At 45.3% G+C, this 13,178-nt stretch overlaps 1 protein-coding gene across 1 annotated transcript; it reads right to left on the bottom strand.

The window, feature by feature from the left end:
• Nucleotides 1-690: 690 nt before the first annotated feature.
• On the bottom strand, nucleotides 691-3,634 carry LOC106610887 (MARCKS-related protein 1-A). Its single transcript, XM_014210546.2, has 2 exons — nucleotides 3,327-3,634; nucleotides 691-2,046 (listed from the first exon to the last, which is right to left on the bottom strand). Exons 1-2 carry the CDS (start codon nucleotides 3,408-3,410, stop codon nucleotides 1,516-1,518), a joined length of 615 nt encoding a protein of 204 aa, XP_014066021.1. The 5' UTR covers nucleotides 3,411-3,634; the 3' UTR covers nucleotides 691-1,515.
• Nucleotides 3,635-13,178: the final 9,544 nt, after the last annotated feature.

Below are 13,178 nucleotides of genomic sequence, written 5' to 3'. Positions count from 1 at the left end.
ATGCTCAGATTGCACCAGAGCCGGTTATCTATTCACTATTGAACTGAGACAACGGAGGGACCTCCCTGAACTTGTACAATATATACACTCCAGATCACCCAGTCTTCCACACAATTCCCAACCAAGGCCACTTTGTATAGAAAAACCACCCATCTTCAGTCTAGGTTTCTTCCTTACCAGTTGCCACCGTTGCTCTTTGGAAGTTTAGGCTCCAATCTCAGTTAACTTCTTTGACATGGATTTGTAGAAAGTGCACAAATTGATTGGTGCCAATTAGTGGGTCTTCTACAAACTTTCCTTGACATACAGCTTGTTTTGGTAAGTAATAAATATTTTCAAACTGTAAAGTTATCGTATAGTCAGATGTGAGAAGAGAACGCTGCTTGTGGTCAAGTGTGATGACACTGACATACTGTGGCTCAATTCGTAAGTATGGTACATTGTCAGTCATTGATTTGTCAGTTAATAAAGTTCTTTACCTCAACCATCCTCTTGGTGTTCTGTGAAGATGTACTGATCGAAAGGTCTTGGAGGCAATTTATGTGGTGCATTCATCCCTTTAAGAGCTGTGTGGGTATAAAAACTGCACCTAGTAATCCTATCCCAAGATGAACCTGTAACCCACTAAAACACCAAAAAATACCAGATCTCCCACATGGTTTAGGATGACAGAGGCAAAACACGATCAGAGGGGATCAAACATTTATTTACCCTTATTAAAAGTTACAATAAAACCATTAACATCTTTAAAACGATAGCAAAATAAAAGAACCAAAAATATTGGCCAAAACATATTTACAGAGACAAATTGCAGATAAAAAGCACATTTTGTACACAACCCCAACCCCTGCATCATAAACTCTGAAATGTGAATACTACAAGACCCAGAAAGCGCAAATGTGGTTTTAGACAGAAAATTATTCAAATGCACAAACAAAGACGTCGCCTTTTCCACCTCCCCTGCTTTAATTCATTTTCCCTATACAGCACAAAATACTTGAAATTTGGGGGTAAAACATAGGAATGTAGAATTCAAGAAATTAATAAGATCATTTGAACGGTTTATGTCCATATAACAGTCATTTTGAGTGAAGGAGATGGTCTGCCCTGCTCCATAACCGCTGTCAATTATTAGATCCCAAGATATGAGAAAGAAATGAAAATGTTATAGGGCTGCCACGCTGTTAAAAGGATGCGTCTCCATGAATTGGGAAAATAAGTCAGTATTCCAGATTCGTTCTACAACCAATCCAAAACCTTCCCCACACGCCAGTTCCAGTAAGTACCATGAGTGGGCACCGTAAGCCAACAGTTTCATCATGAGAGGGCCGGTGAGATTCCATCAGCAGAGAAATGATAAAGGCAGTGAACTGGTGGCTGAATCAGCAAATGTGATATATCCTTCTTCATTTGTCTTCGTTTGTAGTTTTGTTTATAATGTTAAGAATGTGGCACGAGTCTCTCATATATACTTTAATCTTAGAAATAACGTTCTAGTAGCCGTGGCGGGCACGGTCACTCTGCCTTGGGCTCGGCCTCAGATGCTGCGGGTGTCGTGACCTCTGCGGGGGTGGCGGCCTCCTCGGCGGGGGCTTCCTCTGCCGGAGGGGCTTCCTCTGCTGCTGCGGCCTCACTTTCTGGGGCCAGAGTGGCCTCCTCCTTGGCCTCTGCCACAGGCTCGGCAGCTGGCGTCTCCTCTTTGGTCTCCTTGGCAGCGTGGCCGTTCTCCTCTGGCTTGTCCTCCGCTGTGGGGGAGGCGGCAGCCTCCTTGCCCTCCTCACTATTCTTCTTGGTCTTCTTCAGCGAGATACCCTTGAACTTGAAGGAGTTCTTCAGGGAGAATTTCTTCTTCTTCTTGGCATCCTTTGCGGCCTCCCCTTCGGCCTTGACCGCATCTCCTTCAGCAGCAGGGGCAGCCTCGATGGCGTCGCCAGCACCCATCTCACCCTCTTTGGCTGGCTCGGCTATGCCATTCCCGTCTACGGCAGCTGCATCCCCATCGGGCTTGGCAGAGACATCTCCATTGGTTTTAACATGGCCGTTCTCCTGCGGACAACAGTGAGAAACCATTTACACTTATGTGGAGAACAATAATTAAATGATCCAAATAAACTGGTATTGGGGAGAAAGTTACAGTAACCATTATAAGCAGCCCATACCTATATCCAATTGATTCGTAAGTATACAGGCAAATGTGGACCAAGGAAATGGCTCATTAGATAAAAAGACAGACTGCTTTTTTTGGGAGCGAAGTCAAGTAGATTGTGGTGTATGGCAAACCAACGTATAACAGAGGTTGTCATTGTGGACAATTACTTGACCAAATGCACACAGCAAAACGCTTCATATGCACAGCCAGTTTGCATTACTCCCATCGACCACGTGGAGGCATAAGTGCTCTGCGACAACAGCAAACCAAATTTTGGAACAAAGGATTCCCGATCAAATTAAGAAGCAGATTAGTTGTGCTATTCGTTGCAAAATGTCAATATCGTACATATTTCTTGCCATTCGAATAACCCAAACGATCTAAAATGTATGTTATCAAACTTAACTATAATAATTGAATATCCTATAATCTTTAGGCCAAAGAAAATGTAAATTAACCAGAGATGATGGCTAGAGAATGCGCCAACTGGTAGGCGTGCCGCCTCAATGAGACGGTAGACTGGCAATTGCACCCATTTTACAACCATCAGCTACAGTAGTATAGCGAGTCATCATCCAGATAACGGGCATGCGGGCGGCATGTGCAATAAAACAAGTTTTGACTTTACAATTTAATGTTCCCATCTCTACAAATGAAGGATTACATCGAAAATAGCACAAAATATTCCCGAGTGCTTTTTTTTAAATATACAACGCTTTGCTGGCCCCGTGCACTTTGTTTTCAAGCCTCGAGCAATCTCAATTTGCATCCTGTGCATCTGTTGTTCGGCGAGTGGGCGATCGCTGCCAACTCATGAGAAAATTAGTTGAATTAAAACTGACATCTCCATTCATGTGATAATAATTTAAGAATTTTGAACAGCCCTGGTTTTACTTGATTAGGCAAAAAGTTCGAGACGAATTTAACAAAGGGGTTTGGTGGTTAGCCACCCAACCATGCACACGTTTTTAAACCAGTTAATTACAAAATGCCATCGAAACATGAGGTTTTCATCCAAATATGATTTAGCTAATTAGTAAGTAACGTTAAATATAATGTTCACTGGTAGGCGTGAGGTCTCGCTAGTCTGGTAACGTTAACACGTTGCCCATGCAACTCACGCTGGACGAGGGCGTTGGGTGCCAAATGTGGAAGCATGCAACTGGACTTCTCTTACCTGGCCATTTGTTTTAGCGACAGCCGGGTCGGCGACCGCTTTCCCCTCAACAGCTACTCCACCCTTGGACAACTGAGCTCCCATATTTTAGGTTTCCTAAACAAAAAGAAAATCTAAAAGAAAAACCTCGAAGTTTCAAGGTTTAAAATCCAGCACAGAGAAAGGTGGATCTTGCCAGATTTTGAAATCCGTGTTTATCCCTTTCCTTACTGTTGGAAAGCAACAACAGTTTCCCCGCTTTAGACAACAAACCTCGCGGCTGCTGAACTCAAATTAAAGAACGCTAAGCCTACAAGTGTGAGTATTTCAACCGTGCATCAAAATCGTAGAGGACTCCACCTAGGGGCGTGATTTCACGGACATACCCAATCTGCAACCTTGGGTTGGAATCCTCTCCCCGCCCCCCTTCAGCTTCAACGAGAGTATTGTTTCCTTTACATATGGTATTAATATGGTGAGAATTGTATCTGTATTTACTGATTTTTCTATTACATCATTTAAAGCCTGAAGACACATTACAGTCAATGGCTTCTAGGTCGTTTTTTGTTGTTGCTGTGGTTCTGCTCTTTGCAGGCAAGTGCACATTTTGAGAGAAGGGTGGAGAATCAGAAAATAACTCATGACAGGCAGAGAGCTCTGAAAAAAACAAAATCCGTCGTGGTCAGATTATGAAGACACCTAAAATCTCAGGTATGCCTTTACATACTAGGCCTGTTGTCCAGTCTGGAAGATAGGAGACAACTGTAGATTATATTTTTATTTGCTAATGTATTTCTTTTTAACTCTGCATTGTTGGGAAAGGGCTCGTAAGTAAGAATTTCTACACCTGTTGTATTCGGTGCATGTGACAAATAACATTTGATTTGAACACAACACTTGTTCATATCTTGCAGTTTCCAAGCACTCTACTCCAAATTAATCAAATGAGAAAATCTTCCATATGCTTGCACTACAATACTAGATTTCACAGTGTCATTGTTAACTGAAGGTAAATCAAGTCCAAGATCAGTGAATGAATCTATCCCAATAGTATGGTCCATCACAGCTCTCTCACCTCCCCAAATACTCCCTTCCTGCATGAAAATACGTCACACAAGAGACTCCCACACTGGATACATTTACAACAGGGCCAGTGGTGACCCGTCATTCAGGGCAGGTAGGCTTGCCTGTTTTGCTTGTTATTTTGGCATTAATACGTGTCACGTATCAGTTTGCAAACAATGTAAAAAAAAAAAAAAAATGTAATTGAGTTAATAAAGCTGCATACAAACATGTTCTCTTTTTTGCTTTCTTGAATAAGGCAGCTCCAAAATGTAGGTGTTTCAGCCTAGCTCAATGCTTTCTGTGGTGGTGGGGCTAGCCAGCAGAAAATACAGAGCGTTGCACCTCAGTTTTCTGTCATGATTGGCTCAGTGTTCTGTCACTCATGGGATAGTACGTCATCCCCAATTCTAAGGTTAGAGCTTGAAAATATTTGCCCCTTGGATTCTGCCATTGAGTTGTATTAGAAGTGCCCATCCAAGAAGGCTCAAGATCATTGGCTACAGATAGAATGACATCAAATCACGTTATATCTACAGTAGCTTTGATTTTTCTTTTTTTTACCTTTATTGGACATGTCAACATCATACTTTCAAAATCTTAGTTAGCAAGCTAGCAGTCGTCAACATGAATCAAGTCGACAGTCGAATCCTTTTCAATTCTTGTCTTATGAAGAAAAATTATAGGGTGGAGAATCTGAAAATATATGATTAAGTGTTGTGTTCAAATTGTAATTAAACAACAAGTTGAAATCGCAAATTCAACAATGAGTGGTTTGGGAAGGAATCAGTGGCTAACTGTGAGTTCAAGACAACTGGGAACTCGGGAAAAACAAGCTACGACTGGGAAAATATGTTTTGAACTGTCAAGTGTCAGTTGTGCAGAGGTGAGGACGGAGACAGGCGCAGGACACAGAACTGAGTAAAATAAATCAGCCAATAAATCAGCCAATAATCAGCCAATAAATCCACGCAGGGATAACAAACCCTAACACAAAAGACTAACACAAAAACCAGGAAACAATCACGCACAAAACATAATGAGAACCAGATGGTTAAATAGGGAAATAATAATAACGTAATGGGAACCAGGCTTGAACAATAAAGACATAACAAATGGAAAAAGAAACGTGGATCGGTGGCAGCTAGAAAGCCGGCGACGATGACCGCCAAACGCCGCCCGAACAAGGAGAGGCACCAACTTCGGCGGAAGTCGTGGCAGTACCCCCCCCCCCCCCCCCGACACGTAGCTCCAGCAGCGCGCCGATATCGGCCTCGGGGACGACCCGGAGGACGAGGCGCAGGGCGATCTGGGTGGAGACGGTGAAATTCCTGCAGTAAGGAAGGGTCCGGTATGTCCTTCACCGCCACCCAGCATCTTTCCTCCGGACCGTACCCCTCCCACTCCACAAGGTACTGAAGGCCCCTCGCCCGACGCCTTGAGTCCATGATGGCTTGCACAGTATACGCCGGGGGCCCCTCGATGTCCAGAGGGGGCGGAGGAACCTCCCGCACCTCAGACTGCTGGAGCGGACCAGCCACCACCGGCCTGAGGAGAGACACATGAAACGAGGGGTTAATACGGTAATAAGGGGGAGTTGTAACCTATAACACACCTCGTTTATTCTCCTCAGGACTTTAAATGGCCCCACAAACCGCGGACCCAGCTTCCGGCAGGGCAGGCAGAGGGGCAGGTTTCGGGTCGAGAGCCAGACCCGATCCCCTGGTGCAAACACTGGGGCCTCACTGCGGTGGCGGTAAGCGCTCGTTTTCTGCCGGCCTTCGGCCCGTTTTAGGTGCCCCTGGACGGCCTCCCAGGTTTCCCTCAAGTGCTTCACCCAATCCTCCACCACAGGAGCCTCGGTCTGGCTCGGATGCCATGGTACCAGGACCGGCTGATACCCAAACACGCACTGAAAGGGCGAAATGTTCGTTGAGGAGTGGCGGGGTGAGTTCTGGGCCATCTCTGCCCATAGAACGTACCTTGCCCACTCCCCTGGCCGGTCCTGGAAATACGACCGCAGAAACCTACCCAGATCCTGGTTTACTCTCTCCACCTGCCCATTACTCTCGGGGTGAAAACCAGAGGTCAGGTTGACCGAGACCCCCAGACGCTTCATGAACGCCCTCGCTCCTTCTTCTTCACTAAAAAGAAACTGGAGGAGGCGGGTGATGTGGAGGGCCGAATGTACCCCTGCCTTAGAGATTCAGAGACATATGTTTCCATAGCCAACCTCTCTTCCTGTGACAGGGGATACACGTGACTCCTGGGAAGTGCGGCGTTTACCTGGAGGTTTATCGCACAATCCCCTCGTCGATGAGGTGGTAATTGGGTTGCCCTCTTTTTACAGAAGGCGATAGCCAAATCGGCATATTCGGGGGGAATGTGCACGGTGGAGATTTGGTCTGGACTCTCCACCGTCGTTGCACGATGGAAACTCCCACACACCTACCTGAGACACTCTGACCACCCCTTTAGAGTCCTCTGTTGCCACAAAATAGTGGGGTTGTGAAAGGCCATCCAGGGAATCCTCAGCACCACCGAAAACACAGGAGAATCAATGAGGAAGAAACTAATTCTCTCCTCATGACTCCCCTGCGTAACCATGTCCAGTGGAGCCGTGGTCTGCCTGACCACCCCTGACCCTAATGGTCGACTATCTAGGGAGTGCACATGGAAGGGTTTGTCCATCTGAACCCGGGGAATCCCTAACCTATGCGCGAAACCGCTGTCCATGAAATTCCCCGCTGCGCCTGAATCTACTAGCGCCTTATGCTGGGAATGGGGGAAAAACTCAGGGAAAGAAATTAACACATACATGTGACCAACAGGGGGCTCTGGGTGAGCCTGGTGCTGACTCACCTGGGGTCTCTGAACAGTGCTCGGCCTGCCGTCTCGACTCCCAGACGAGCTCCTCCAGCACCGGTCGGCAGTGTGCCCTCTCTGACCCCATCCAGTGCAGGAGGAGGCTCCTCCTCCGATCGCCCTCACTGCAGCACCACCTAACTCCATGGGGGTTGGAGTGGAGGCGCTGGGGGGTGGAACCAACAGGACCCGATCCGGACGCCCGCGCGTAGCCAGCAAGTTGTCCAACCTTCTGGACATGTCCACTAGCTGGTCCAGGGTGAGGGTAGAGTCTCTGCATGCTAGCTCCCTGCGGACGTCCTCCCGTAAGCTGCACCTATAGTGGTCAATCAAGGCCCTGTCGTTCCACCCTGCGCCAGCGGCCAAGGTCCTGAACTCCAGAGCGAAGTCTTGGGCGCTCCTCGTCTCCTGTTGTAGATGGAACAGACGCTCACCCGGGGTAGTGGTCCCTCGCTGAGTCTGGTCCATCCCAGACCGTGTTGGCCTACTCCAGAGCTTTGCCTGACAGGCAGGAGACGAGGGCATTCACGCTCTCACCTCCCGAAGGAGCCGGGTGAACGCTTGCCAAGTAAAGCTCCAGCTGGAGCAGGAAACCCTTGCACTCGGCAGCCGTCCCATCATACTCCCTCGGGAGCGCGAGCCGAATACCGCTGGGGCCGGATGGCGCCGGAGAAGGTGGTGGTGCAGGTTGGGGTGTGGCTGGTGGAGGGGTAGGCAGGCCGCCTCTCTCCCATCTCTCCATTGTCGCCATCACATGATCCATGGCGGTCCCGAGACGGTGGAGAACTGTGGTGTGGTGTTGCACGCGCTCCTCCATGGAAGTGGAGAGCGCGTCCGCTCCTGCTGACTCCATATATATGGTGCGGGATTCTGTTACGTTCCTCCTAGTAGGAGGAAGGTGCAGGAATCAGGAGCAGGAGAGCAAGGAAGTCCCAGTGGCACACTCGTTTATTCACAGTGTCCCAAACAAACAACGACATGGGAAAACACGCTAAAACGAAATCGCCACACACAGGGAAGAAACGCAACACATGGAGGAGAAATTTCGACTCCTATACGAACAAATAAAAACGGTAACATTACCGTGAGCAAAGAAAACCCCGCGGTGCATACACGCACCCCTAACAAAGTAACACAGAACAATCCCGCACAAAGACTAGCAGGCAGCGGGGTGTAAATAAACCCAAGGAAATCAACTAAATGAACACAGGTGTGATAAAACAGACAGACACAAACGAAAAATGGATCGGTGGCAGCTAGTAGGCCGGCGACGACGACCGCCGAGCACCGCTCGAACAGGGAGAGGAGACACCTTCGTTGGAAGTCATGACACAGTCACTGATGATTTACTCTGCTGATTTACTCTGCAAAGATATAAGGTTAGTCTGGCCAGTCAACACCATCAAGACTAGGCTCGTTTGGATCCAACAACCACAAAACCATGGCATCTTATTATGGTGTATTGTGTGTAGATTGATGAGGAATTGTTTTTATTTAATCCATTTCAGAATAAGGCTGTAACGTAACAGAATGTGGAAAAAGTCAATGGGTCTGTATACTTTCCGAATGCACTGTATTGTGTATGTCCCTACATGTACTCACACAGAGGCAGACAACATATTTTCAGTAAATATGAAGTTCACATTCCCATCTTTTTAAGGATCTTTTTTGAAGATGTCTCTCTCTGCTTGGCGCAATGAGAACGATAAAGTGGGCTGGTGTGGTTGAGAGATATGGAGTGAATGACTGGTTGTTGATAGATGGAGAGTAGTGGAAATATGCTGACCACAAATTGCTACTTTTGCAAAGCATGTGTGCAAATCATGCCAATAAAGCTCTTTGAATTGATTTGAATTCTGGTGATAGCATTTCCTCAGTTAAAAGGTTTCACAGAAAGCCTGTGCACATGACTATCCACAGTTTCATCCAGTAGGCTAGGCTGTAATCTTTAGATAGACATTTGGATTGGCGGTTCTACACTGTCACCACCCACAATGTGAAAAAGAGGTCCAATTACTTTATATAAGCTATTTGTTGATAAGTGTTAAATAGTTATTTTTATTCAACATGGCATAGTCAGAATAAATATAATCACAATGTTCTTTACAGTTTCTGCCAGTGAGATAAGAAACACACACACACATACACAGCATCAGATTGATGAGGCCTGATTCTGGTGTGAGAAGAAAGCGTGTGGTTAGAGGGGTTCCTCTGGCCTAGTCCTGCCTACTGATTTCTGTCACGTTTAACAGGGTGCATCTTCTCTTCCTCTCCCCGCTGTTCAGTGTTTTACACAGTCAATGCCTCGGTTTGTGTGGCTGCCCATATTTCATGCCCTGCCACAGGATGACCTCTCTCCCCGCAAAAAGACTCCATTGTTGCTCTTTCAGCCAGCCAACTGACGAGAGAGAGAGAGAGAGAGAGAGAGTGGGTTGGAGAGGTCAAAGGCTAAATGTTGTTTAGTACGTTACATTCCCTTGTAAACTGTGGTTGTGTAGCATGTCATAGTGCTTTAATAACATGACTTATAGATTACTATGAAATTAGGAAATAACTAGACACAGCTCTGGCCACTGGTTGGCCTAGGATGGTGTTGGGGCGACCTCTCTCACGCTCCACACTCCACACGTCCTTTGGGATGAGGGGAGTTGGGAGATGTGGTTCTGGGCCCTGGGGGTGTGGGTAATGAGGGGTTCAGTCCTACCCTCACTAAAATAGTCCGGCCAAGTGGAAACATCTGTCCTGACTGAGACTCTCTCTTAAGGAAATCTATGTACAGACTCAGTGAGCATAGCCTTGCTATTGAGAAACCTCCTGCCAAATGTATGACCGTATTAGAGACATATTTCCTTAAGATTACACAAAGAATTCAAGAAGAAAAAAAATCTAATATGGGGGAAATACCATAGTGTGTAATCACAGCAGCAAGATTTGTGACCTGTTGCCACAAGAAAAGGATAACCTGTGAAGAACAAACACCATTGTAAATACAACCTATATTTATGTTAATTTATTTCCCCTTTTGTAATTTAACTATTTGCACATCATTAAACACTATATATACATAATATGACATTTTAAATGTCTTTATTATTTTGTCATGTTTACTGTTAATTTTTTTTTATTTCACTTTTGTTTATTATCTATTTCACTTCCTTTGGTAATGTAAACATATGTTTCCCATACCAATAAATCCCTTAAATTGGAGGGAAAAAATGGAGAGAGAGACAGAAATCTGAGAGACTTCTCTGGGGTCTTCTTGCAAGAGGGAGGAAAGGTTGTGTTTGTGACTGAGCCACCTTGAATAGATCCTTGAGCATATCTGTTCAATGAATATGTAATTTCCCAGGGTTCCCTATTTTGTCGACAATTCATGCATACAGAATGACAAAAACAACACAACCCAGACCGCCTCCGTTCGGCTTTTCCCATGGTTTAGAAGAGAAAGATTACTGATTTCTCACAGTTCTACACAGCTTATGACCAAATACTTACAGGAATTTGTCCTATGAGGCACATTAACAGTTTTTTATAGCACATTACTGTATATGAGAAACAGAAGTTGACAGAGCACAATACAATAGTTCTTGTCAAACGTAGTGTTATTTAGTATGGTACAACGCAGCCTACACACTTTCCTACACTTTCCTGTCAATGAAGACAGAAGGTATAGCAATATACAGTAAATTAATTGATGTGCAATAAAATGAATGTATGCTGAGCTGTGATTCCAGATAGACTGTGTTTCTCAAACCTCCACCATTTGCATTGATGTCTATCTAATTAGGAGAATAATCAGGTAGATAAAAGCCACCCCCATTGGCATGAATACAACTCAACACTTACAAGAAAGGCCTTTGTAATGCTAATAAAATTAATGAAGTGGCTTATTGACTGAAAAGGTTCTGAACAGCAGGAGCCCACCAAGCTAAACATAGCAACAGTTCTCACAGGGTTGCTAGAAATGTAGCAAATCTGTCTGTCTCTGTGGGAGTTTTGGCTGCTCTCTCTCTGAGGATGATGATGGGATGCTAGCTGTATATCTGATTTTCAACCAGGCATGATTCCATCCCAAAGAGGCCTGTGCTGACATGTTTCTTGCATCATTGATAAAATGATTTTGCAAAGGGGACTGCAAACACATCAGGAACCATCAAGAGACGGGCAAGTGCAGAAACCTTGTGCAGCAATCAGTCTAGTTACAATGGTTCCCAACTCCGGTCCTCAAATACCCACAACAGTACAGATTTATATTGTTGCCCCGTACTTACTCTCTAGTCTCCTACCTTCATTTTCTGGCTTGCTTAGTTGGTCTATCTGGCACCCTTGCACTCTCTCTCTCTCTCTCTCTCTCTCTCTCTCTCTCTCTCTCTCTCTCTCTAGCTGCCCCTGTATCTCCCTCTCCGTCTGTCTACCTCTGTCTCAGTCCCAGGTATGGTGGCGTAGTTTATTGAATGCAAATTAAACCAATTGCCCCTCGTTTGCATCTCTTGTGATAACATTGAGGCCAATCAGTTGATGCCCAAGGACCCATAATCCTCCATCTCCATACACATACACACACACACCAACCTCAGCTCTACTGTCTGTAGAAATAGATACATTTAAAACATGTATTTTTATTTAACCTTTATTTAAATAGGCAAGTCAGTTTAGCACAAATTCTTATTTACAATGATGGCCTACCAAAAGTCCTCCTGCGGGGAAAGAGGCCTGGGACAAAAAGAAATAATAATAAATACAATATAAATATAGGACAAAACACACATCACAACAAGAGAGACAACACAACACTACATAAAGAGAGACCTAAGACAAAAACATGGCAAGGCAGCAACACATGACAACACACCATGGTAGCAACACAACATAACAACAACATGGTAGCAACACAACATGACAACAACAACATGGTAGCAACACAACATGGTAGCAGCACAAAACATGGTACAAACATCATTGGGCACAGTCAACAGCACAAAGTTCAAGAAGGTAGAGACAACAATACATCACACAAAGCAGTCACAACTGTCAGTAAGTGTCCATGATTGAGTCTTTGAATGAAGAGATTGAGATAAAACTGTCCAGTTTGAGTGTTTGTTGCAGCTCGTTCCAGTCGCTAGCTACAGCACACTGAAAAGAGGAGCGACCCAGGGATGTGTGTGCTTTGGGGACCTTTAACAGAATGTGACTGGCAGAACGGATGTTGTATGTGGAGGATGAGGGCTGCAGTAGATAGCTCAGATAGGGGGGAGAGGCCTAAGAGGGTTTTATAAATAAGCATCAACCAGTGGGTCTTGTGACGGGTATACAGAGATGACCAGTTTACAGAGGAGTATAGAGTGCAGTGATGTGTCCTATAAAAAGCATTGGTGGCAAATCTGATGGCCGAATGGTAAAGAACATCTAGCCGGTCGAGAGCACCCTTACCTGCTGATCTATAAATGATGTCTCCATAATCTAGCATGGGTAGGATGGTCATCTGAATCAGGGTTAGTTTGGCAGCTGGGGTGAAAGAGGAGCGATTATGATAGAGGAAACCAAGTCTAGATTGAACTTTAGCCTTCAGCTTTGATATGTGCTGAGAGAAGGACAGTGTACCATCTAGCCACACTCCCAAGTAGTTGTATGAGGTGACTACCTCAAGCTCTAAACCCTCAGAGGTAGTAATAGCACCTGTGTGAAGAGGGGCAGTCTTCTTACCAAACCACATGACCTTTGTTTTGGAGGTGTTCAGAACAAGGTTAAGGGTAGAGAAAGCTTGTTGGACAGTAAGAAAGCTTTGTTGTAGAGCATTTAACACAAAATCTGGGGAGGGGCCAGCTGAGTGAGTATAAGACTGTATCATCTGCATATAAATGGATAAAAGAGCTTCCTACATTCTGAGCTATGTTGTTAATGTAAATTGAGAAGAGCGTGGGGCCTAGGATCGAGCCTTGGGGTACT

The sequence above is a fragment of the Salmo salar genome, chromosome ssa09 (assembly GCF_905237065.1).
Source record: "Salmo salar chromosome ssa09, Ssal_v3.1, whole genome shotgun sequence".
NCBI lineage: Eukaryota > Metazoa > Chordata > Actinopteri > Salmoniformes > Salmonidae > Salmo > Salmo salar.
This window is presented reverse-complemented; position numbering and strand designations above follow the sequence as displayed.